Below are 26806 nucleotides of genomic sequence, written 5' to 3'. Positions count from 1 at the left end.
TGAGCCACCCTGGAGTATAAGCAGAGCCCCCATGCTTTTGACTTGCAAGGCAACCTGCAAACCTGTTCCTCTTGGACCAGGCTCCATCCTGCCCTCGGCCCTCAGAGGACAAAGCTCCTCCCCTGAAGCCCAGCGTCAGCCCCACTGGCTTTGCGCCCCATCCTCTCCTGTCCCTGCCCTCTCCCCACCCTGAGAACGTTGCTTCATTCTCTCCCCATATATCAGACCTCTCCCTCTACAGACTTCCTCCCCTCAGCCTCAGACATGCTCCTCTAGCTTCCCTTAAAAAGCAAATCAGAATACACACCTGCTCTCAATTCCATGTCCCCCCTAGTAGCCAGCTTCTTTTCCTTTCCACCCCTTCATGGCAAACTCAAGGGGAGAGGAATCTACGCTCACTGGCTCCTTGTCTGCTGCACTCGCCTCCCTGGACGGAGGCCCTCTACCTACCACGTCCTCCCAGACGTCCCGTGACCTCGACATACTCGTAAACCACACCAATGGCATCAATCATCCTCACTCTTCAGAGGTAGGTGCCAGCTCAAACCCTGCCACCCTAGAAACCCCTGAGCAACTGGGAACTGAGAAGGTGAATATCGGCTCAGTCCATTTTGTGATCATCACTTAAAAGGCTTTAATTTTTCATGAACTCGGTCATTTCTTTATTTAATATATACTTGTTAAGCACCTAGAATGCCCCAGGCAAATATGACTGAGTGACTTCTGAGCAGCTCAGGATATTCCGAGGAGCTAAAGATACTGCAGAGACGTAAAGGTGTTCTATAGCTCGGTTCTACAAGAATTAAGACCAGCAAGGCCTTTTTCCTGCAGAAAAAATGTTATGAGATTTTCCTTTTAAAGCGTGTCCTTCACCCAAGTCAACCTCCACTCCCACACGTGTTCCTGCATTTAATAGTGTATTTTTGAGCAAGAAAAAAAAATAAAGCTGTTCTAGTGATTGATTTAGAGGGCCCGGCTCCGCTGAAATTCCCAGTATATTAACACAGTGCTAACCTCAAGGACTCCACAAAAGCTCTGCGCCGGCAGGACTAATGCACAGCAATGAGCAGATCTCAGAAAAAGCAGCTGGGACAAAGGCAGTGTGGTGACAATGAAGTTAGCTGGAAAAATCAAATATAAGAATCCATTTATGCCCCTAATACATTCTGAACACATCTGCTTAGGAAATTTCTTGAACTAGACCAGCATATCCTTAAGCTGCCCTGGGATAAACACCATCCAGCCGTCCCCACGCAATGCTACTAGCCATTCCCAAACCCTGGAGCCTGCGTCTTATGCTCCTTCGTTAGCACATTCTCAGCCAGGGGCGGCATCACCTCCTCCCCAGGGCACCTTTGGCAGGTGCACGGGGATGGTCTGGTCCACACCGCCGTCTCCTGCTGGTCAGTCTGGGGACGCTGGCCATCCTGTGCTGAGTAGGACAGACCCACACAGGGAAGAACTGCCCCTCCCAACATGCTAGTGACACCCTGCTAAGAAACAGGAGCAAGGAGCAATAAATGCTACAGCTCACTGCTTGAGGGCCTGCCTTTGTGCCAAGAGCAGTAGAGCACACACATCAACTGTGGGAAACCTCCCCATTTCCTGCTCCAGATTGAAGGAAGAGGCTTTGCGGGGGACAGGGGGGTGGACAGGGGGAAGGGGGCCACTGTATCAGCAGTCCACCAGAGACGGAGTGCTTGTAACCTATCCTCTGTCCCTGGCTCACTGCTAGCATCCCGGGCACTCCTGGGTGTTCTGTGGAACCCTCTAGAGTGGAAGGGTGAGTTGTAGGCCCTGGTGGGAAGGCTCTCCTTCCCCACTCCTGTCCAACCTGCACCCGTAACAACTGGCCCTCGTTCAGAAAAATACACCGGATCTGGCTTCCATCCCAGTGGGGGAGGTTATATCTCTCAAGCTCCCAGCCCCAGGTCCCCACGAAAAGATACTGGGTCTAAAAGAAGAGATATAGATCCTGCTAGAGCTTATCTTCACTAATAATAACTTATATGACCACTAAAAATAACAGCAATTGCAATATATTGATTGAGGATTTACAGTGTACCAGGCATAGAGCTGAGCACCCTATGTATTTCTCCACTTAATCCTCACAAAACCTTTATCAGATGGATGTTTTTAATGCTACTTAACGGAAGAATCAGGCTTTGGGTAAAGGCTGATTAGTGGCAAAACCAACGCGGCTGGGCAGGCTGCTAGGAGGCCTTTGTTGGGAAGACTACTTTCAATTACTCCAAAATCCACCAACTTTATGACCAGATTCATTTACTAAGCAGAAGGGCGCGGAGCGCTTGCTCTGTGCCAGGCAGTGTGCTAGGCTCAAGCGATACGCTGGAGGACAAGCAAGTGCCTGCCCTCAAGATCTAGTGGTAGATCACAACTTTAACAAGTAAACAATTTCATGGTTAACCGCCCACTGTGATTATGGTCACATTTGTCCATATACTGCATGAGCGGCGAAGCAATCAGGCGAACCCAGCCTTGGGTGCAGAGAACAACTAGTGAGGGCACCTGGGACAGGGTGGTCCGAAGAAGGCTGCCCCGCAGAAGTGGACTCTGGCTGAGACCTGAGGGGTAAGAAGGAGGGAGATGCAGGGGCAGCCTTGGCTCTGGTGCTTTGCTCCTGGACTGTTGAAACTAGACGTCTTCCAAAGGGTAAATGGTTACCCCAGTTCCTCAGGGGGAAGAGGGAACCTCAAAGGCCAGAGGCACATGTAAGGAGTTCTCAAGAAGCAAGAGAAGCTGACTCGCCTGTGCTCAAGCCCTGGATGGATGGGGAAGGGCAGTGCCTTCTGTGTAGTATTTTTTTTTTTTTAAAGGCTTTATCTAATGAGAGCAAGAGGAGAACACAAGCACTGGGAGTGGCAAGGAGAGGGAGAGGCAGGCTCCTTCCTTCTGGGATCATGACCTGAGCTGAAGGCAGATGCTTCACCGAGCGAGTCACCCAAGCATCCCCAGCTAGGTAGTATTTTCAAATCCCCTTCAGCCTAGTCTCAGGAACCTGTGATAGTTCCTTTAGGGAGAAAACTGCAAGTCAGACCCGGTTTTCCTTTAGATCCTAAGAGGAAGAGCATGGCTGGTGGTGGGCTAAACCCTCCCTCCCCTATATGGTCACAGCAGGCTTTATTTATCCAGCAAGTGCACTCTGAATACCTCCGAGGTACAGGCCTTCATCCTGCCACTCTGCAGTGGCTCGTCCTCCTGCCCAGAGAACTTCCTGAGAGCAGAGGCCACAGCTTTGATGAAACTAGGGAGGCAGTATTAAGTCATGGCTCTGAGCATGGGCTCGGCAGCTGGGCAACCAGGTGCCACAAGGTGGTAATTCTGTGACCCTGACCAAGTTACGAAACTGCCTTGAGGCCCAGGCTCCTCCCCTGTTTGAATGGGGTAACAGCCGAACCTACTTCCCAGGGCAGCTGAGAGCAGGAGCTGACGTTATGCACGCAGAGCATTTGCAAGATGCCAGGGAGCAGTAAACAAGAAACGGAAGCTGTCGTCAGTATTATTATGTCTAGGCAGCCTAGCGAGCTTTCAAAAATGTTGAGAGGATGCCCTAATAAGAACAGGAAACCCACGTTACTGAGCCGGATCCTGTGCCAGGCTTGGTGCTGGGTGCATTAGGGTGTGCTGCTTCACTTACACCTCAGTGTCCGTCCCATTTTACGGATCAGGAAGCTGAGGCTCGGAACGGTGAAGTGATTTGTCAGCACAGAGCCAGGTCCAAGGCGGGATCTAAAGTCAGCTGCTCTGAGGCTGGTTCAGTGACCTGCCCCCAACCAGAGGCCTGAGAAGCAAAGCTCTCCAAGGGTCGGGAGTGGTGGGTGGGAGGTGCAGCCTCTCCCTGGGTGCTGAGCCACAACCACATTCCCTGGTGTTGGCCCACTGGGTGCTGAGCCACCCCCATGTTCCCTGGTGTTGGCCCTTGGGTGCTAAGCCGCAACCATGTTCTCCGGTGTTGGCCTACTGGGTGCTGAGCCACAAGCACGTTCCCCGGTGTTGGCCCACTGGGTGCTGAGCCACAAGCACGTTCCCCAGTGTTGGCCCACTGGGTGCTGAGCCACAACCACGTTCCCCGGTGTTGGCCTACTGTGGTGCTGCCAATGACTGCTTCTCCCCACCTGTGGGAGCCTCATTAAAGGCACGCAGAACTCACTGTGTACCACTCTAATTGTGGAGTTTGGTCATGAAGTGAAGAACGTATCGTGTGGAATGAATAACAAATCACGTGGCTCCTTTCCTTTTTTTGTAGCGAAGCTTGCGGAGCCGCGCAGAGTTCACCATCTCTCTGTGAGAGTAGGTTACCACTGTGGCACCGACATCTGTGTGCTAACGAACCCATCGGCGCCTCCCTGTGTGCACACCCCCCCTCACCGAGCTGATGTGTGGGCTCCCAGTGCAACCACCAAAAGGGAAACGGAGAGGGGCGCTTTCCCAAAGCAGGCTGCGGAACTGGCTGGCGCTCACCCACCCCGGGCAGGGACAAGCTCCAGCTGCTAACTGTGGGCAGGTCCAGGGTCTGTCGGTGATGGAGAAGGAGCCCTATGGCGGGTCACCTGGGCTGTGCCCTGGGGAAGCATCTAGAGCCTAAGGGAGGCAGTGCCGGGAGAGAAAACAGCCTGCTCTTCCCAGCTGTGAGCACCTTCTTCCGCTCGGAGAAAGGGTGCTCTTGGGTGTGACATAATTACACCTACGTGGTGTTCTGCACCCTGTGGGTCTGCATGCACCACCCGTCGGGTGGGGACTTGGGACACCTTTATGCCTTTGAGCCAACATCTTTGAGAATATAGTGACAACATGGCTTTAAGATGAAATGAATTGACATCTGGAAGATGTCTAGGGAGACTAACACATGGTAATTACACACACACATATATATAAATAAAATGTCTATTATATGTACATATATAAATATGTATATTAATAAAAATAACATAATAGCCTGTAGTTAAGTAGCATTTAAAACCTATGAACTAGGTTTTAAGTTACAGATATTTGAGGTAAAGAGAAATGAAGTATCTTGTCCCAGGTGAGCTAATAAGTGGAGAGTCAGGATCCCCACGGGGCTCAGGACTGGCTAGTTCTTGTCCTTTAGTAGGGCTGTATGGAAGAAATGAGATTGCAGGCTGGATTGAAAACAATGCATTCACTCCTCACTGATGAGCAGACACAGAGAACAGTGAGTTCCTGAGCCCTGAGGTGCAGTCAGGACACATTAGGCATCTGGTCTCCATGGATGCTTCCAGAGCCGCAAGGATGAAGGGAGCCCCTCCAGCCCCGGGGTTCCTGGGTCCAGGGGGATGACTGCAGACAGCTCTCCTCATCCCAGCCTTGAGTGTCACACTTGTTCATACTTGGAGAGACCGTCCTCAGTGTGACATTATAACACCTGCCATCACCCTCTAGGCACAGGGTTAGGTGTTGTCACATACAGGCCATTGGAGCCTTCTTGGTAATTCAGCCAGAGGCACCACTTATTCTGCGTCCTGTGGCCCAGAATTATGAGATGCCACAGCTCAGAGGCCAATAAATAAAGATAACCCTCTGTGGGTCAGGCCCTGAATCATGCAGAGCTGGAGGTGTCAGCAAAGTTTCAAGACTGGTTGAGGCTCCCCTCAAACTGTAGCCCCATGAGGGCACTGTACCAATACTTGCCAGCTGGCACCCGGGCCCTACAATCACACACAAGGGGGCGTGCGGGGCACAGTGTAACCACATCAGAGCCAAGAAGTAAACTTGACTTTTTGTTTCAAAACCTTACAGCCATTCAGTGCCCGACATTCTGATGTATTTATAAATAAAATCATAGAGCGGTGGAGAAATCTCCCAAAAGTCACAGAGAAGTGGCTGGTGATCTAAATTCTTGGCCCACACGGTAAAACTTTTTCAATTGTCTCTGAGATGTTACTTGAAAGATGTGGGGTTTGTGCACAATCCATGAGCGGCCTCCAATGCCCCATGCATTGCCACCAGGAGCACCGCTGGCCAGAGGAGGAGACTTGGCTTATCACCAGCCCCAAGTGGGAATGGCATGTGTGTATGTGTGTCCAGCCAAGTGAGAACTTTAAAACGTGAGGAAGAAATTCCAAACTATTCCAAAAAGCAAAGGCACCAAAGTCCATAAAAAATGCCGTATTTTTCATACTTTTATTATGCATACTACCTGACCTAACATGGCATTCGTCTCTGGGTAAAAATAGAATGCTTCTTTAAAATCAGCTCTGATCTTCATACTTTTAGTCAGAAAGCATTTCCTAAAGCACAATGTGACAGCTTAAGTATTTCTAAAACTTTAGGGGGAATTAAAGATCCCTTTATCTTCTCTCTTCTACAGCCATGAACTTACTTTGCCATAGGAAACCTATTTTCTCCCGTGTCTACTGTAGTCTAGAAGATGCAGGCAGAAAGAATGGGAGAAGTCCCCAGGCCCTGTCTTGCACTATCCATCCTGATGGGCTCATGAGAAGGTGGTTTGGGGCAGTAGGTTGCGTCATATGAACTGTTATGACGTAAGTGCCTGGGTCCCTCTCCAGACTGGGACTCGCCCAGGTCTGGGGCCTAGGCAAAGCTGCCTTTGCCTCTCCCAACTCTTGGCATAAAGTAATACCGAGGGCATGTTTCTTGAATGAGCAAAAGAATGAATGAGTGAAGGAGTGATTGATTAAATAAATAAATAGTCTGTGGGGAGACCCCATTGTTGTATTTTTCCCAGCAGAAGAGATTTTCCAGGCTATTACACTAATGAGGGCTAATATTCTCCGTTATTTTGAGGATAGCTAGAAATTTGCTGCTAATTTAAATAAAATGGTTACGTTTACTCATTAACCAATTACGTGCTTCCCAGCAGCTTCACCTCACTAATTTGATTAGTTACACCATGCTTTCTCCTACCCAGGGCCTTCTCTGAGAGCTGAGAATATCACAACTGTATCAGAGTAAACTTTTTAAACAACATGTAAGCAGAATCTCTCAAAGGGTTTAAACACGGATGTGAATCCAGCCCCTCTTTCCAGCCCAGTCTTTGGGCCCCATTGGGCCCCACTATGAGTAGTCCCATGATACCACTCCTATCACTAGACCAAGTCTGTTTCTCAAGGGAAATGAAACTTTCCCAACTATGGGGCCTTCCTGAAAGATAACCCGTCATATGTTTGAAGAATGAAAGAATGAAAATGGAGGAGAAACTAGAAGCCAAAATACAGGTACCTTTCCCAGGCCTGTGTCTGCCAGTGACCTGCAGTACATCTGGGCTCAGGCCAACCAGCTTACATGCCCAGATGTCATTTTCTTGTTATTTGTCAGAGGTGGACCGGACTTAGCAAATATCTAAGTGTCTGCAGCAGAGACAGGCTTCCAGGGTCAGCAGAAGACCTTGACTTTCCACACCCTTGGGAGTTAGCTGCAGGGCCACGTGATTGGCTCTGGCGAATCAAACGTGAGAGGGAGGGATGTGAGGCACTTTTCATCTGAGGTGTGAAAGTCAGATTTCCAGTCACGCTTGCACTATGGGATGCAAGTGGGATGCATCTTGCATCCTCTTTGGGATGTTGTGGGTAGAACCGTGTACCTCAAAAATTCATACATTTGCAGTCCTAACTCTCCTCCCCCAGTATCTCAGAACATGACCTTCTTTGGAAACAGAGTCATTAGTTAGATGTAATTAGTTAGGTTATGATGAGGAATGGCTGGTTTCCTTAAAACAAGGGGCAGAGGCACGCACACAGGGAGAACCGCGTGAAGGCGGAGTTGTGCCATCACAACCACCATGCTGGTTGGCCAATGACTAACAGAAGCTAGCAGAGACACCTGAAACAGATCCTTTCCTGGAGCCTTTTGAGAGGGCACAGGAACACCTTGGTCTTGACCTTCTAGCTTCCAGAACCGTGAGACAAAGTATTTTGGCTGCTGGAGGTGCCCAGTTTGCAGACTTTGGTGGTGGCTGCCTTAGGAAATAGTACAGGGCAACGTCCGCGTGGTCAGACTGTGAATCCACTGTGAGCATCTGCACCGCTCATGGCCTGGGGAGGTGCTCCACCTTTAGCCAACTTTGTAAACAGGGTAAGAGAATTATCTAAGACCTGGAAATAAGACAAAATGGGAGAGGAAATGGTCTACCCTCTGACTCTCATACTGGGCCACTGTCTAACAGGCGCACCCAAGAGGATGCAATTTTCCAGGAGAATGTGCTTGTGTTTGACTTTGCTATTTGCCTTTTGATTAGTACCCAGACACTATGAAGTTAAAAGCTAACTTCCAGATTTCTGCCTTCGTAGTAAAGATCACACTAAAGGCTATGATTTTATTTCCCTATAGGGCACTAACCACTTCGGTATCTAATCTAGCAATCTTATCCTAACATTCCTTTTTAGAATGTGCCTGCAGATCCTGAGCTCCTTAAATGCTCTCAGTACCTGCCTCACCTTCTTACTAGATTCCTTATGAATGAGTCAACTAAGTTTTTGTCACATGTTCGTTTTAATTTGATTAAGAATCATATTTTACTTTCTGGGATCAACAAAATAAACTTGTTTGGTTAATGGCAATGAGGTTTGAGGATTATTACCTGACCACTACAGATTCTTTCTGGCTTTAAAACCCTGAACGGATAAACTTAGACATTTGAAAGAAGGAACCAAGGAAGGGAAGTGACTGTCAAGGTCAGCAGGATAAACAGAGCCGGCTTGCTGTCCTGCCTTCTTGACCTTTTTCCTCCTTCGCCAGCCATTCTTGGCCATGGTTGGCTGAGATCCAAGGTAGGCAGCTCAACTCTGGCCACTTATGTAATTCTTAGGAGAGAGAGAGAAGAGTCCAAGTCCTGGCTGTAGTGAAGGCTGGAGGATTAAAAAATAAAGAATAGCCTGCCTACAGCCCTAGGATGGGAACTTAGTGAGGAGAGTGACTTTCATCAGGTTCATGCCTCTTTCCCAGGGCCAAGAACACTCTCCGGTACTTGGTGGACTCTCGTTGATATAAGAAGAAAAAAAAAATGCAAAGAATTAAAAAGTCATAGAATTTCAAGGTGGGAGGACCCTTAGGGATTTCTTAGCTTAAGCATCTGTCTACATGATTTGGAACCTTTCATAATGCCTCTGGAGCTCACCAAACCTGACTTGGACGCCTCTGAGGATGGAGAAGTCACAATATCACCTGAGTCAATGACTGGGATGAGTTTCCTTAAACTCAGCCAAAAATCTGTGTCTTTATAATGTTGGATATTTTCAAGTCCCTCTTAAATCTGCTCCTCTCCAGGCTACATGATTCACATCTCAAGGGTATGGTCTGGAATCTCTTTACCAACCTGGTAAAGAATAGCCAAAATCTAGTAACCAGTGACTGTGTACCAGGTTTTGTTGTCTCGATGCTTTATGTGCATCGATTTTTAAAATTCTTACAACTTTGTAAGGTAGGTATTACTATAATATAGGTGAGGAAATTGAGGCACAAGGAAATCTGGACATCTCTCAAGGAACCTGATTAGTAAGTGGTCTGGCTGGGATTTGAACCCAGACAGCCTGGTTCTTGACCACTACATACTGCCTCACCATTTGCCTTTCAACATTTTCAAGCTTCCTATCATATGTGATGCGTAGGGAGGAATGTGTGAGATTTCATAGCAGACGGCACAAAGACTGTCACCTGGGCTCATCTCTGCTCCCCAACAACATGAGGTGCCACGTCCCTTTCCTGAAGTTATGCAGTGCACCACCTGTACTGCTGTATGTGGCAGTCCTGGCAGTCCCATCTGTGCATATGTGAATCTCCCTGGTCTTTCCTTGGCCTCTGTGGCCATGGTAACAAAGATTTTGCTGAGAGCTGCCAGTCAGGGGAAAAATGTCCCTGGAAACACATATTGAGGGTCTGATTTGGACTAAGTCTAGCAGATTCAGAGAATCCTTGGGGCCTGTTTTGTCCACAGTCCCCTTATGAAGTGTACCTTGGCTTCATATTGAGGTGACATCCTCGAGCTCCTCCTTTTTTCATCCCCTCCATGTGCCAGTGAAGTTCTTAGGGGCAAGTAGATACCTTTGGGAAGGCCTGCCAGTCAGAAGCCCTGCCTTATCACTCACCGCTTCTCTCCTGCACCCGTGTCTACCTCTGGTGGATGGATGAACTCCACTAAGGACACACAGCCCATCTCCAGGTGGACCCTATCTCCAGCTCACTAGGCCGGCCAGGCTCAACTATTTCCTGCTATAGCAGGGTCCCTACAGCAGCTCGTTCTGGGAACTGTGTTTGATCCGAGGTTAGTGTCCAGCCTCCTTACCTCTGGGCACTAAGAGCTGTGCACTGCAACTGCAAGCCTGGTGGGAGAGAGTAACTGGGCCCCTATGTTTCCTGCACAGTCCAAACACATGACTGTGGCTTTGAGGAATGGGGAGGGGGACCCAAGTCTCTAAGACTTGCTATAGATCTACATCAAGAAGCTGATTATAAAGCACCAAGGGAAAGAAGCCCCCAGCCTTCCTGGCAAGCACAGTATAAACTCATAGCTTCCCAGACTGAATTTCAGAAAGGAAAAACTGGAGGAAGTAGATAGAGCTGGTAAAGCTGGGCCTGGAGCTGGCCAGCCCAGCTTCCTCATTTGTGGAGAAGAAGACAGGCCCAGATGAGGCTAATCAATGGTGCCAGGGACCAGAATCGTCATTACCTTTGGGTAGCAGTATTGGCCAAGAGGAGGAATGAGGAAACCCAGTGGGATAATGGGCTCAGACAGGATGGTACCTACACAGTTGTTCATAAATGTGGAAATTCATTGAACTGTACACTTTAGATGTGTGTATTTTAGTGTAAAATCATATCTCAATAAAAGAGTAGAACAAAATAAAGGCCCAGGGAGGGTTAAAAGTGACATTGCCACTGTGTGGCAAGACCAAGCCTAGAACTCAGACTTCCTGAAGCCCTCCCCCCACACTCCACTGCAGTTTTGCTACCACAGAAACTCAGTGATGCTCCATTAGTCTACAGGTAGGCTTTGACCAGGGCAGGAATCCATGGGACATGGCAGGCACATGAGGCTAAGTCAGTTCAGCGTGGGCTGGAGGTAGAATCTTGAGAGTGCAAAGACTGAGCAAAGCTTAGTGAGCAATAATAATAGTATAGTACTATAGCAATATTATTAGCTAACACTCATCGAACACTTACTATATGCCAGACACTATTCTAAATACTTGACATGTATTAAATCTTTACAACCACCTTCATGGTATATACCATTATTAACATGTATCTTACAGAAAACAGAATAGGCCCCCATTTAAAAACTTGACAACTAGAGTGTCAAAGCTGATATTTGGACTCAGATAATCTAATTCCAGAATCCATGCTCTTAACCACAGCATAGACTACCCTATATCGAATCAGCAGCAGCTGGTAGCCTGGCAGCCTTTGCCCAACTGACATCCACCATCCCACAGAGGAAACACTCACTATTTGTCCAGTGGCCCAGATAAGCAACAACCCTGCAGATTTCCACATCAACTTGTTACAAGCCAGTTCATAAGCTGCCTCCTGGACTGCAAGGAATAAAAGGCAGGGAATTTACAAAAAGACCAAACTACTTGTGACCTGGCCACCTTGGCCGATACTCAAGGACAATGTGGGTATTTTCTGAGCTGAAAATTCAGGGAATTAATAATCAGGGAAATGCAAATTAAAACCACAGTGTGATACTACTATACACCTGACACAATGTCTATAATTTAGCAAGAGAGGTCATTCCAAATGTTGGCAAGGATGTGGAACAACTAGAACTCTAATATGTGGTTGGTGGGAGTAAAAGTTGATGTAATTAATTTGGAAAACTATTTCACTGTATATTGGTTGGCTTGGGCTGCCACAACAAAATGTCACCGGCTGGGTGGCTTAAACAGTAGAAAGTCATTTTCACATAGTTTTGGAGGCTGGGAAGTCCAAGATCCAGGTGCTGGTATGTTCAGCTGTTAGTGGGAGCTCTTTTCCTACCCCCCTAACTGCTGCCCTCTTGCTGTGTTGTCACATGGTAGGGGTGGGGGAGAGAGAGAGAGATTGAGAGACTGAACTCTCTGTGTCTCTTCTTACACGGACACTAATTCTATCAGATTTGGTTTCCAGCTTTATAACCTATTTGTCCCTAATTACTTCCTTACTCCAAGTACAGGCAGGATTAATGTTTTCACATATGATTTTTGGGGTGATACAATTCAGTCTGTAGCATTCTGCCCCTGGACTCCCAAGTTCATTTCCTTCTCCGCTGCAAAATGCATTCATTTCATCCCAATTGCCCCTAAAGTCTTTAGGCATTCCAGCGTCAACTCTAAAGTCTAAAGTACAAATATCATCCAAGTATCATCTAAATCAGATGTGTGTGAAGCTCAAGATATGATTTATGCCGAGGCAAAATTTCTCTCCAGCCAAAAGCCTATGAAATCAGATAAGTTATGTGCTTCCAAAATACGGTGGTCAGACAGACATGGGCTAGACAAGCGCATTCCAGAAGGGGGAAGTTGGGAGGAAGGAAGTGATGGGTCCCAAACAAGCCCAAACCCTTGGCAAGACTATTTCCGTTAGCTCTCAAGGGTTGAGAATAACCCTCTTGGTCTTGATGCTCTGCCCTCCAGGCCCACTGGAGTGGCAGCGTCACCCCCGTGGCTCTGTGCAGTTGCCTGCCCCTTTGGCTTGCTGGAGTGGCATTGCCCAAGCTGTTCCCTGCTTTGGTCCCACTCCTGAGGCACTGGACAGGGTCATCCTGGCCCACTGAAACCGGAGAGGTAGGCCCACCTTGTGAGGAGACAGCCTTGCTCTTAGGGCTATGGTGGGCTGGCATCGCTGATGATCTCTGAATGGTCTTCAGCACCATTCTTCCCTTTTCTTGAGGAAGAGGGCATGTTCTACGGTCCTGTCTTGGGAAAGTCAAGAGGCCCATCAGCCTGCCTTCATTCTGTCCTGCTCTCTCTTTAGTTCAGGCTGCCAGTGTCTCTGCTGCTATGAACCCATCTCGACATTTATGGCTTCTGCAGCTGCGATGGTGGATTGCATCCATGAGTCCCACCACAATCTCTTAATCAAATAGTCATTTTGCTGCACTCAGTATTTTCTTCAGAAGAAGCTTTCTCATTTTTAAAAAATATGAGCAGGCTGAGAATTGTCCAGATCTTCAAGTTAAGGTTAAATGAGGGGTCGAGCCTTGATCCAATGGGATTAGTGTCCCTTCAAGAAGAGATACCAGTGAGCTCACTCATTCTCTTCCTCCCATGTGGGGACACAGAGAAGGTAACCATCTGCAAGCCAGAAATAGCCTTCACCAGAAACCAAATCAGCCAGCACTTCGATCTTGAACTTTCCAGGAATCAGAACTATGAGAAAATAAAGTTCCTGTGGCATTATGTTATGGCAGCCCCAGCAGACTACACACTATACAGTCAATGTCTGCTATAAGTAACCAGAGCAACCCAATGACTAGTGGTTCGACTCCTAGGTATAAATCCACAGGAAATGAGTGCATATGTGCACCAAAAGACATGAACAAGGATGGTCAGAGCAACAGTATTCATAATACTCTCAAGTTCGCAATATCCTAGGTGTCCATCAGCCGTAAGTGTATAGTCAATATGGTATACTCATAAAATGGAATATTACATAGTAATAAAAGTTACAACTACATGTTGCAGCATGGAGGTACTTTATAAATATAATGATGAAAGAAAGAAGGCAACACGAGAAGACATACACCCTATGATCCTATTTATATAAAATTCAGAATCGGGCAATAATGCTTTTTTCCTGATCCGGGTACTGGTTATGTGGGTGTGTTTGCTCTGAAAGTTCACTAATCTGTACAGTTAAAACTTGTCTACTTTCTATACACATGTTACACGTCAATAAAAAGTTTACATAAAAATAGTCCACCCTGAAAAATATCACAGCATTGTAAGAATGAAGAATGAGTTGCTGTACGGTGTGGTGTGGGGATAGTGTGATCTGACTGACCAGTCAGTGATGCCACAGCAGCTGGGCCCACAGAAAGGAAGAGATGGAGGAGATCACAGTGGACAATTGACGTGAAGGCCCAGCACAGTATGCCGGGTGACACGCGTATATCATGATAGCCTTCGGTTGCGTGTTGAGGGGGGTAACGGCTCTTTTATATACACTGAAGTATGATTGCACAAATATACATATCTTCTATACCATCTTTTAAAAAAAATTGCAATTCTGGGGGTAAGATAAGTAAACTTGGAAATGTCAAATCAGAACAGATTAGTCTATGGCAGCCAGGGGCAATGGTCCATTGCACTTTGTTGGATATGTCATCTCTCTTGTCTGTGTCTCCGCATCCTCTTTGGATATCTGAAGCCTAGGCTGTGACTGGCTGATTTTTCCTAGGATAACTTATTTTCCTGATAGCTTCCCCTCATTCTCCACCAGGAGAAGGTCAGACGAGCTAGAAAAGCTCTTGTGGCTATAAATTTTGGACTGCAGCTGTGATCTACTAAAGGGCAGAGCCCCAAAGGCTATGAAATGGCACTCTGAAGGGATTATGAGATGTCGGGGAGCTTGGGGGGCCCTTGGGTTCCCTCCTGTTAGGGAAGGGCATGGCTGCCAGAACCAGGACTGTGATTTACCCACAGCCTCCCCAAAGAAGGCAGGTGTTCCCCTTTAGGAATTGATCGCCTTCCTTGTTCCCCACTCCTGAGGATCCAGGCACCCCAGCATTGGCTATCCCAGCTTCCTTCCAGGCAAGGCAGGTATGATTCTCCCCTTTTACTCATGTGCATACTCCTAATGAAAAATCCTGGAGGCCCCTGGGCCTAGAATCACCATGACACGAGTTTAACCATCCTTCCCCATGCCAGACATACCTGAGTACACCCCCACAGGGGGCTCTCCCAGGGAACTCACCTGGGGTGTCATCCCGTGGCAGATGTACACGATGGGAACATTCTCTGTGTCCGGACCCTGATCAAGACACAAATCGGTCTTCAGAGAGTTCTGCAGCTGCACGCCAGAGGAGAGGCGGCCACACCAAAGAGAAAGGAGCAGAGAAACAAATGCATTAAATCAGGAGAAGCCAGCATTCCACTGAGACAGGCTCCATTTCCATAATCAACCCGAGGCCCTTGGAATACTATGAAAGCAACAAGCACCAGCTTTTGGCTGGCAGAAAGCCGCTGAGGGAACCCAGTCTCCTGTGAAAGAGAAACATTCTCATATTGTTAAACAATAAACCGAGACAGTCTAGGTAGGAATAAAAGATACACACGCATGCATACACACAAAAGATGGTGCTAGGGTTTTCACTCTCTCTGTTTCCACAGAGGTGGCACAAAGGCTTTTAATAATCCCTGGATAAAAGTCTTTGCTCTGGAAGGTTGGGTGAAGTGGGCAACAGATTAGCTGCTTTCCAGCCTGAGATGTCCTCTGGGACCAGGTCTTCTCTGCCTCCTGCAGATCCAGCAGTGGCTAGCCTGGCCCCAGGGGTGCCCAGATGATGAAGATTCTCCAGAGTGGCAGGTGAATAAGAGAGGAGGGGGCCAAGGCAGTAGGTAAAGAGAGAAGGATCTCTTAGCCTCACCTACAGGCACATAGCAATCAACAGAACCAATGCCTTACCATGTCAGGTAAGAAAGCCAATCTTCAGTGTCCCTTTCTGGAATAAGCCCACTCCCAGTCTCTGGAAAGGACAGCACATAGCTCACATGGCCCTGGTCACCAGCCACAGCTGAGTAGACCACAGTGGACACCAACAGGCAGTTTAGGATGAGTTAAGAATTCTTTCTTTCTCTCTCTCTCCTCCATCCTTCTCTTTCTGGAATGTAACTGTCTCATCATCCTCTTCTGTGCTAGAACTCTCGGTGAGAGAGTCAGGGGTCAGTGGGTGGTGGCCACTAGAATTGTGAGGCCATTTAGATTGGGTATGGAGGATCTGCTGGGCCATGTGTTGGCAGATAAATCCAGCTGTGGCCAGGAACATATGAAGCCTGAGACAGGACTAGACACAATGTGCCCCTGCTATGGCTTTATGGCTTCCCAGCTCTAGTGCCCCTGTCCAGCTGTACTTCAGTTCCTGTGCCCATAGGAGAGTTTGTGGCATCACTACCCACCTTACCTTGAGTTTGCTTATATAGCTCGTGTGAGCAGCAAAACTCTGTTTTGACCAGGAAATGGATATTGGAATTCAGGGAAGACCAGGGCAATGGACCACAGGTGGGTCATCTATCCAAGGAGGCCAGACAAAGACTGACAGTGCCTGATATTCCACGGTCCTGATGACTTGTGGCAGGAATGCAGTGAACCCAATTAAGGGGTACGAAATGGAACAGCCAGAGGCACATGTGTGCTCTATGTATACCCTGTTCTTGACAGGGAGCAAGGAACAGAGTCCAGTTCTTTTCTCCTGAACTTCCTCTCCTCTACTGCGGTGAAGGCGTCTCAATCCCAAACTTGCAGTTTGGAGATCCTGAAGAAATATAAACCCTAGGCAGAGCCCCAGAAACATCTATGCAGAACATGCTCTTCTATAAAACAACTACTCGGCTTGCCTTTGTGAGGGAGCACATGTAAACACCCTCTATGAAGCTGAGGACTGTAATCCATTAGTGAGACCCTCGAGCTGCTGTCACAGGGAGAAAGGTCCAGAGAGCGCAGGTGTCAGACTTGGCTTTCTCCTAGGTTTTCAAAGCCATCCTCTGGGTGAGGACCTAGGTGGTACCTTTTGATAAAGGCCTCCCGGCTCTGTGTCATCCCTTCCCCATGAAGCAGGTGGTCTGTGGGTGCTGTGGGGACACACAGGCTGGGATGGGATCCTGGCTCCAGCTGTGTGGTCTTGGACAGAGAACACAACTCCTTCTTGTCTGTTTTCTTTTCTCTTAAATATGGATAGGACTGGTGCCCCCACCTCAGAGGATTGTTAGAAGGAGTAAGTGCAACAACACCCGCAGGTACGGAGTACAGGGCCTGGCAAATGGCAAATGTGCAGTAATTGTTAGCTATTCTCATGACCGCTGTAACCCTGCAGACAGCCACTAAGGGAAACCTGCTGTTAGAGCTGCATCTGTGTGCCAGCTACTGTGCTCAGCGCTTTCCACGGGTCACCCCATCTCATGCTCAGCAGAACCCAGCCAGGTTGGCAATATTCTCTCTTAAGGATTAGGAGCCGTGGCATAGCAAGTAGGTCTGCCTCACTTCCCTGGCTGTGATGCCGCTCCTGTGGCACGGACCCCTCCCCATACTGCCTCTACTTATGCTTTCTCTTAGTCTGGTTAAACCCCTCTCTTCCTTTGGTCTTCAGCTTCTCTGTCATTCTGCAAGTCTTTCCTGACTCAAGTGTGGGTGGAAGGCCATGGCCCTGTGCTCCACCAGCACCTCCATTTAAATTGTTGCTGCACTTAGTGTGCGTGTTCCTGGCACTTCTCCATGTGTCTGTCTCTCTCCCCTGTCTGACCAGGCCAGGTCTTGGTCTTTCTCATGGTCTCTGACATGGGCCAGCACAGCACATGGCAGACAGTCAATATACATGTGGAAGGAATGAATGAAGATAGTGAACAAAGGAATGGCATTCCCAGATGAATGACATTGGGAAGTGGGCAAGTGACAAGTTCTTCCCATCATCCAGATGGGGACAATCCTGAGACTGAAAAATGCCCATGAGATGGTATGACTGTAGCTTTTAAGGTTTTGTAAATTGTCGGGATTACACAAGGAGTGAATGGCAAAGCTAACATTCAGAAGCCGGGCATGTCTGTTTCTAGATGCTGCTCCAACTCTGCTGTCAGCACTAGAGCTGGGATTAATCCAAAGACCCCCATGGGGCTCAATGATCCAGGGGAAACCCATGCCCACACAATGGGGCCCACAGGCCCTTCTGCCCGCAGGTGTCATTAATGGGACCTATTAGTGGATTAATGGGCTAGGTTATAGACTTGACCCCGGCCCCACTGAGAGTCCCAGGAGGTTATTTGACCTGAGCAATGTAGTTTGGCATAAGTCAGAACAGAAAAAGTAAAAAGAAACTCTACCCCTGAGAGGACATCTGGTCTCTGCATTTCAGAATAAAAATAATCACCAGGAAGAATGACTCAGCCTCAGCAAATCCTCTTGCTCTTGCGGCTAAGCCTGCTTTGCCCATCTTCACCCTATTGCCCCCATTAAGAGTTCATTACGCTCCTTGACAAGCAAGCGTGGCTCTGCTCTGTCCAAGCCCTGCCTGTGGAGGAGCCAGAAGGGAGGGGAGGTGGCTGGGCCCCAAACAGCAGCTGGTAGATGAACACGTGGGGGGTCGGAGACCTCCGCCAGCCCCAGGGATGGCTGCATGGCTCAGTCCTTTGGGATGGTGAGAGAATGACTTCTCAGCACATAGGAGTAAAAACAGCTTGAACTAGGGACTCAGACAGATCCACATCACAACCTTGTATATGCCACTTACTATTTGATCAGCTAAAGGTTTCTGGGTGTGGCAGTAAAAGGGCCATATGGTAAACCTGCTGTACGTGTCATTAAGATGAGACCCTTTTGCTTGGAAGACAAGGATACCTTTGATCAAAACCCAGAACTGCAATGGCCACACACACACACACACACACACACACACACACCCCTCCACTGTTGCTTTCCCACTGTGGCTGATACTGTTCAGCTACAACGACAGCTTGGTGAGAACATGAATCTAGAAGCTGGCCCTGGCTTGGTTTCTCCAGAGCCACAGCAGCATAACCATCCTCTCTGGATTGGGTTCAAGCATGGCCAAGCATCACTCACAACTTGCTATGGGCAGAGTGTGGGGGCACCAGCAACAGCTGGTCCTCAGAACGGCCCTGGGGAGGGAGATGGGACTGACGGGCACTTCACAGACAACAGCATATGGAGTTTCAGGTAATAGCCAGGTGGCACCAGCTAAGTTTTCTGGCACCCGAATTACACCAGCCTGAGAAGTAAAGACGGAAGGGGCCACTGAGTAACTTCCTCAGGATGTGTCAACCATGCCGTAGAAACTTTTGTGGGAGAATATGACCCCCTCCTACAGGTTGGCCTTCTAGACAACAGAGGTCTGATGGGGGATACGGGGATTCCTGGGATCCTGGCTCTGTGTTCTGGAGAATCCAAGATGTTAAAGTTGGGAGGCCCACAGAGAACACGGAGGCCAATCTTCAGCAAGCGTTCTTCTTCCCCTCCCAGGCAGATGCTCTGCGTGATACATTCCTGCTGAGGCAGGCCTTGAACTCAGTTCTGATCACAGCTCATCCAAGGAAGAGGCCTCAGTTCTTCCTTCAAGTTTTATCCCGGGATATCCAAAAGGCCTGAGGGAATACTCTCCAAAGGGAAGAAGCAGAGTGATATCAGAAGCCGATGTTTTAGACTCAGTTTCTCCATCGATGACCTACGTGAACATGGGAAGGTCACTTTGCCTTTCTGTTTCCTCGTGTAACATGGCAGCAGTCCTCTATGTAGGTTTGAGAGCTTATAACTGTCAGCAGAAAAGCTCTATGTGTTCAGGAAGCAAAAACCAGATGAGATATCAAAAAAATCAATCAGCTATCATTGAAAATACTTTGAGCTGAATGGTCCTGAGATCATTGGGAGAATGGTAGTTTGTCATAGTCAAAGCATCTTAACTTGAGACAGAACATGCAAATTGTCAGGATATATGATATTTATGTATCTTAGGCTTTTTTCTACTCTAGGAGCACAGTATTATTTTGCCCCATAGGAAGAAACAGCGGCCCATAGATGTTAAGACACTTGACTAACAAGTGGCTTGGCCAAGATTGGTACTGGGTCTTTCTGGATCCAAACCCTGTGCTCTGCCCTCCATTGGTGTGACTGCTCTGTGCCAACCAACAGGTGGGACTGAAACATCCCTCAAAATACAGTGAACCAGGGAAGGTTACGTTCCAGAACTCCTTTCCTGGAGGCCGTGTGCATGAGTGGAGAGTGTAAGCCCTTAGACAGGGGAGCATGCGGGCTGGTTGCTAGAACTCTGGCACTCACTCTGGGGAACAGTGGGTGTTTTTTATGTTACCTTGCAAGGCTACCCTAACTGCAGGTTTTTGTTTTAATAAGTAGAACATGCAGGTTTGAAGCTAGAGCTAAATTGCTTAAGACTCTAAAGGAGAGACTTTAGAACAAGGGAACAGAAAGGTTTGGCTATGACACCAAAGGCTGCCCCCTGTCCACTGGTCTACCGGAGATCCCATGTGGGAGGCTGTGTCCGATCTGCTGGTCTACCAGAGTTCCCACATGCGAGGCTGTGTCCCGTCTGATGGTCCACCAGAGGTCCCACATAGGAGGTTGCCCCTTGTCTGCTGGTCTACCAGAGGTCCCACATGGGAGGCTGTGTCCTATCTTCTGGTCTACAGAGGTCCCACATGGGAGTCTGTGTCCCATCTGCTGGTCTACCAGAGTTCCCACATGGGAGGCTGCGTCCTGTCCACTGGTCTACCAGAGGTCCCACATGGGAGGCTGTGTCCCATCTCCTGGTCTATAGAGGTCCCACATGGGAGGCTGTGTCCCAACTGCTGGTCTACCAGAGGTCCCACATGGGAGGCTGCCCCTTGTCCTGCTGGTCTACCAGAGGTCTCATGTAGGAGACTAAAGGCTCCTTCAGTCCTTTCCCCCAACTCTAGCCCTCTGCCTGGCCATGCCCTCTGTGTCTGCGTGAAGCCCCGAGGGGACGCTTCTTACCACACCATAGGCGATGATGTCTGAGTACATCCTCATCTCTGGGTACACACTGACCAGGTACCATCGGAAAGTTTTGCACTGCAGCTGTTTTCTCAGAGCCTTCCTCGCCGTGATGTCCCCAATGTCGATCCCCGAGTCCTGCACAGGGACACAAATGCACAGATCCAGCCACCACTAGGGCGCAGCTTCTTCCCACCAAGGTTCCCAGACACTGTTTAGTGAAGGGAGGACATGGGAACTTAGTTCATTCATTTCCCCGCATGCCCTTAACCCCATGACTCTCCCCATGTGGACACTGAAAAATGGGGTCAGCACTGATGGGTACTGTCAGCTAAGGCCATTGCAAATAAATAGAAAAAAAGGAAAAGAAAAGCTGTGGTCCAGGGGTAGGTGAAAGAAACTGAAGCATACAGTCAGTGTACGGTTTTTTCCTACCTCATAAGAGATTCTGAGCTTTGGGGGGAGAGAGAGAGAGGGAAGGGAGAGAGTTGAAGATGGATTGATGTTAATCCAAACACTATTCCTAATAATTGCAACAGCAAAGGCTTGTAGAACACTTGTGAAGTGCGAGGTTCTGTTCTGTAGGCGTGCACGTATGTTTACATTAATGCATAGTGGTCTGTTTAAACCTATAGGGTTAGGACTGTTTTACAGATGCCGAGATGAGACAAAGAAAGGTTCAGGGACCTCTTGCCCAAAGTCCTACAGCTGATAAAATGTGGAGCTGAGATTTAAACCCCATTAACCTGAGTCTGGAGTTTGCACTTTTAACCTATGCTATGCATCTGGAAGAGCCTGCTGTTCTGCCTCCTAAAACCAAGTTCTTGTGGGAGAAACAGACTCTCTCTCAGCTTGGGGACCTTTGTGTAGAGAGTACTTGTGTCTCTCACTTCCCAGGGGTATCAGAAAGGTGGCCCCCTGAGCCATCACGGTACAGCAGGCAAGGAGTAGTGATGGAGACATGGATGTGTCCTTGAGTTAGCCCTCATGTTTCTGGTGGTCCCAGAGCAGAGGGGAGGACCCTGAGTCCCTGGGCCAGGACACCAGCCATTGAACAGGGTACAGAATCAGCCAAGGAAGGGATGATGCCACAGCAGAGAATGGTGAGGAGTCTCTGCAGCTGGAGATCAGATGGGGACTCAGTGAATCTCAGAGGATGACACCATGGAACCGGGGACCAGCGAGGTCCTGTGGTATCTCATAAGACAATATCCCAGAGTGGAGAGAGAGGAGGCCAGGGAGGTACAGCTCTCTCCCACTGACACTGCAGCTTGTGCGCTGGCTGTGTGAGCCCCCTGGTTCTAGTGTCAACTCTGGGGTCGAGTTCGTGGGCTTGGGAAGGTAATGAAATGGATAGAATTTACATTTGAAGTGTCTGAGAAAAATGGCAAAGATAGCTGCTCCACATATCTGCATGTGATTGGAACAAAGTATTTGGAACAAAGTATTTGGAATTAGACCATGGGGGCTCAACAGGAACAAAGTTAGATACGGAAGCAATATATTTATTTTTGCCCACCAGAACTTAGGTCATATAAAAATTTGAATCTGCTATGACCTGAGGGTTTAGGTTTCAGACTGCTAAGGTACAATGTCAGCAAGGACCTACCTTCTGAGTCCGTCTTAATGACCTCATCTATGATTTGCCTACTCCTCGGCTCCTGCCCAGAGCCCTCCCAGCAACTGCTACTTGGCCTTTCTCTTCCAGATTCAGGAAACACGTTCGACTAAACTCCGTGCCCCTGACCTACCACTGAGCCTGGCTATATGGACGAGGCCAGATTGAGAAAATATTTATGAAGTGTTGAACATAGCAATTGGCAATGAATGTGACCTACTCACTCCCCTCACTCCCCCCTCAAGGGATCTGTTAAGTATTAGCCCCTTAAGCTTCTCTGCACCTTATCCTTACAGCTCACAGCTATTTGCCAGGACCCATGAAGGCCTTCCTCCTTCATGTTCTAATTGCCTTTATAAGAAAACAAATTAACACTTTGTCTCAGCTTTTATGGGAGGCCACCAGAAGAACCAGTCCCTGGAAGTCTTCCATGTTTTCTTAAATTCTGGGTTCCCATGGGAAGACTTTCTACACTTAGGATCAAGGGAAAGTTTGTCTCTCTCCTAATGGAAGGTGGGAGAACTATCCAACAGAGGTCCATATCTGCTTTAACTTCTAGGAGACTCAAGAATCAGTGTTTTGCCAGCTTATATTTCTGGATTTCATGCCCCTTTCTTCTTCCTGATTATTAGTTGACTTTTGCCTTTCTGTTTTAATGGTTTGGTATATCTGTACTGTGTGTTTAGTGTAAATTGCATCAAACTCTTTTCAGATTGGGGGCAGAAATGGAAAAATAAGCCAACTTGCTCAGAGAAGGTCACCAGGGCCCTTATTATTAAAAAACAAAACAAAACATATCTTCCTCCTTTGCCAAATACTGAGTGTGTTGAATAGTGTCTCCTGCAAAATTCGTGTCTACCCAGAACCTCTGAATGTGATCTTATTTGGAAATAAGTTGAATTCATTAGAATTCATTAGAGATCTGTAGATGAAATCATTCTGCATTTAAGACGAGCACTAAATGCAATGACCACTATCTTTATAAGAGAGGGGAGGGGGACGTTTGAACATGGAGAGACATACAGACAGAAGCCAAGACTAGAGTGATGCATTTACAAAGCAAGGAATGCCAGGAGCCACCAAAAGCTGGAAGACGCAAGAAATATCGTCCCCTAGAGCCTCCAGAGGAAGCACAGTACTGCCAGTACCTTGATTTTGGTTTTCTGGCCTCCAGAACAGTGAGAGAATAAAATTCTGTTGTTCAAAGCCACTCAATTTGCAGTAATTTGTTATGGCAGTCCTCGGAAACTTAATATATTCAGCCACACAAAAAGCTGTCTGGTATTCCTGCCTGTGTGTGCAGCCACGCACAGTCTCTTGTAGCCAAACCCAAAGGAGGGCCATCACCCATGCACCATGGTGAGTCATCGCTGGCACTCAGCCTGTCTTTGGGCCAGAAGCAGGAGTAGGTCTAGAGTTCCTGAGTTCTGTGTAGGAAAATATCGACGCTTTGGTACAGGCTAACTTTCCGTTTGTTGATAAACAAACTGATTTCCAATTAAAGTAGAAGGGATGCCAGAGCTGGAGGCTCTTCTGGCCTTCCAAAAGCTTAGGACTGAACATGGTAAGGAAGTAGGTGAAAGAGCTGCTCTGGCGGGCACACAGCCTGGGGAGGACTCAGCAGAGAAGGCAACCAGGGAGGATGGTGGCCCAGCAAGGGCATTTCATTTTTTTATTTTTTAATTTCTTTTAAGATTTTATTTATTTATTCATGAGAGACACAGATAGAGAGAGAGAGGCAGAGACACAGAGGAGAAGTAGGCTCCATGCAGGGAGCCGGACGCGGGACTCAATCCTGGGACTCCAGGATCATGCCCTGGGCCAAAGGCAGGTGCCAAACCGCTGAGCCACCCAGGGATCCCCAGCAAGGGCATTTTAAAGCTGGGGTGGGAAGGCAGAGGGCATAAGCAAGGCCGGCCACAATAAGAGGTAATACTCATCTGGTGCTTTTTCTATTCGCCGAGCACTGATCAAGTGTTTACATACACTAACTTATATAATTCTCAGGGCAGCCACAGGGCAGGGTCGAAGGGGTCCAGCTCTATACCTACAGCTGGGATGCTGTAGACCAAAGGTGAGGTAAACAGGTAACGGATGTGCTTGTGGCTGAGCACAAGGTGTTGGGACACCACCACATCAAGGGCAGCCGGGAAAACATAGATGGCACGGAGCACCACGCTTCCTCCCTCTTCTTTCTTTGTCATCTGGTCTTCAGGAGGTGTCAGGCATTGTCCTAAGCACAGAGAACATACAAATACGTGCCTACAAATAGGAAGAAGATACAGACTTTGCCTGAAAGGAGAATCTGGAAGATCCAGACAAGTAAACAGCGTGAAGACGTAGGGAAGCAGAAGAGGAAGGAGCCCTTAGTCCCTTTCATTGTGTGGGACACCCGGGATGGTGAGCAGTCACAGAAGGCTTCCTGGAGTAGGTGACACTCAAGGTGGATTTGGAAAGACTAGCAGAATTAGCTCAACTCCTATCACTCAAACTTGGCAGCCCCAAACCAGCACCTGGAAAGTTTGTGGGTTTTTGTTTTTTTTTTTAACAGATGCTGGCACCACTCCACACCTACTCATCAGAATCTTTCAGGATGGGACCCAGAATCAGTATTTTTTAAAAAGCTCTTTAAGTGATTCTGATACAGTTGGCCTGCAGATGTGCTTTTAGGAGCCACTGACCAAGGGAGAAAGGAATTACATACACTGCCAGCAGATCCATTTGTTAATAAGCATTAGTGAGGTTTCACTGAGCTCTGACTATGTACCCTGCCTTGTGCGAGGCCTGGTGACACAAAAATGAGGAGTACAATCTGTCCCCAGAAAGCCTGGAGTCTAACGCAGTGGTTCCCAGCCCTGGATGGACATTAGAGCCTCTGAAGAGCTTTCCAAAAGATGATTCCTGGTCCCCTTCCAAACCAATTAAGTCATAATCTCTGGGGCTGGAGCACAAGCGATTTTAAAGTTCAGCCAGATTTGAGAGCCCATGGTTTAATGAGAGAGAGAGAGAGAGAGAGAGAGAGAGAGAGAGAGAGAGAGAGAAGGAGAGAGAAGGAGAGAGAAAGAAAGAGAGACTTTTACACAACAGAACATTCTTTTACAGGGTGGTGATGCAATGATAGAGACATGCGGGCAAAGGGGGCATTTTCTCCCACTGAGGCTGACTCCCTAGAGGAGGGGTCACTGGTGCTGGGTCTAACAGGCCAGAGGGAAACAGGGAGGAGACTGGGGAAGAGGCAGCGGGTAGGGAATTCCAAGCCGAGGGGACAAAATGAGCCAACACACGGAGGGAAGAAAGCGTGGAATGGACTGGGGCTCTCGCTGTCCGTTCCCCCCACGGACTCCAGAGCAGGGTGGGTGCGGCGGGCTGGAGGCAGGCAGAGGGGAAAGCGTGTCAAACACCCGGCTTTCTGCCTGCTTTTGTGCCCTGCGGAGAGTCCTTTAAAGATTTTAAGCATCCTTTAATGACGTGGTCGCTGTGAGTTTTTGGGGTTTTTTAAAATAACTTTGGGTAGTATGGGGGCTAGATTTGAAGGGGATAAGCTTGAGCCTGGGAAACTAGTCAGAGGCTCCTGCAGAGGAAGGGACAAGGCTTGCACTCAGATGTGAGGGGGGAGACACGGACAGGAGAGCTCGGTGATGGGCTGGCAATGGGGTTTGGGGGAAAGATGCTCAGTTTCAAGCTCCTAGATCTGGGCAGACGGTGCTATCCTAGACTGTGATGGGGAGGAAGAACAGGAACTGCTCTGGGGGGGGAAGATGTTCTCCGTTTTGCCAGACTGAGACTAAAGTGCCCGAGGGAGCAGCTGGGGATGTGCGGCTGTGGGTCTGACGCTTCAGGCAGAAGTCAGGGCTGGAGATCTTAGTTAGGAAGTTATCAGCAGGTAGGTGGGAGAAGCGCCCAGTGACAGATGGGACCACCAGGGAGATGATGTACAGTGAGAGTGGCTGGCCAAGGATGGATCCCTGGGAGCTTAACTTAAGCATCCGAGGGAGGTGAGAGTCACCCACAAGGGAATTAAGAGCAATCGGAGAGAGATGGGGATATGCTGGGGTGTGGTGTCATGGGGCCAAGTGAGTATAGAGTTTCAAGGGAAAGCTGTCATCCCGTTGAAGACTTTAAAATGTCCATTAAGCAGTTAGGATCCTTTGTCACCAGCAGTTTTGGTGCAATCCCAGGATGTGGCTTGAGAAGTGAATGGAGGGGAAAAGGTGTTGACTCTTTCCAGAAGCCTGAGAAGAGGTAAGTGAGGAGATCTGCATAAAGCAGGGGAAAGTGGGGGTCAGGGAATAGATTTTGAGAAAACACACTGACCTCTTCCTTCTCCACCTGAGACTTTATTCTGGACACTCCCATCCCTCTTCTGCCTTTCTTGAGTTCACACCTTCTCCTCCCACCTATTTGATTGGGTTTGAATCACTCCCCTGCAGAGTCACAGACATACACCAAGTTTGATCATTTTCTAATTGCTTGTTTCACTTGGTTCTCTGCCATTCAATGGATTTACTGTCCATTTCC

The 26806-nt window shown here is 48.3% G+C and overlaps 1 protein-coding gene across 3 annotated transcripts in view; it reads right to left on the bottom strand.

Moving 5' to 3' along the window:
• Window positions 1-26806, bottom strand: part of GALNT18 (polypeptide N-acetylgalactosaminyltransferase 18) — a 337820-nt gene that overhangs the window by 31151 nt on the left and 279863 nt on the right. For all 3 annotated transcript variants that reach the window (XM_072794063.1, XM_072794065.1, XM_072794064.1), the window contains 2 exons: window positions 20671-20808; window positions 14893-14988 (listed from right to left, as the gene is read on the bottom strand). In XM_072794063.1, coding sequence (XP_072650164.1) covers window positions 14893-14988; window positions 20671-20808 — 234 coding nt within the window. The remainder of the gene's footprint in view (window positions 1-14892; window positions 14989-20670; window positions 20809-26806) is intronic.

This window comes from Canis lupus, chromosome 23 (assembly GCF_048164855.1).
Source record: "Canis lupus baileyi chromosome 23, mCanLup2.hap1, whole genome shotgun sequence".
NCBI classification, from domain to species: Eukaryota; Metazoa; Chordata; class Mammalia; order Carnivora; family Canidae; genus Canis; species Canis lupus.
This window is presented reverse-complemented; position numbering and strand designations above follow the sequence as displayed.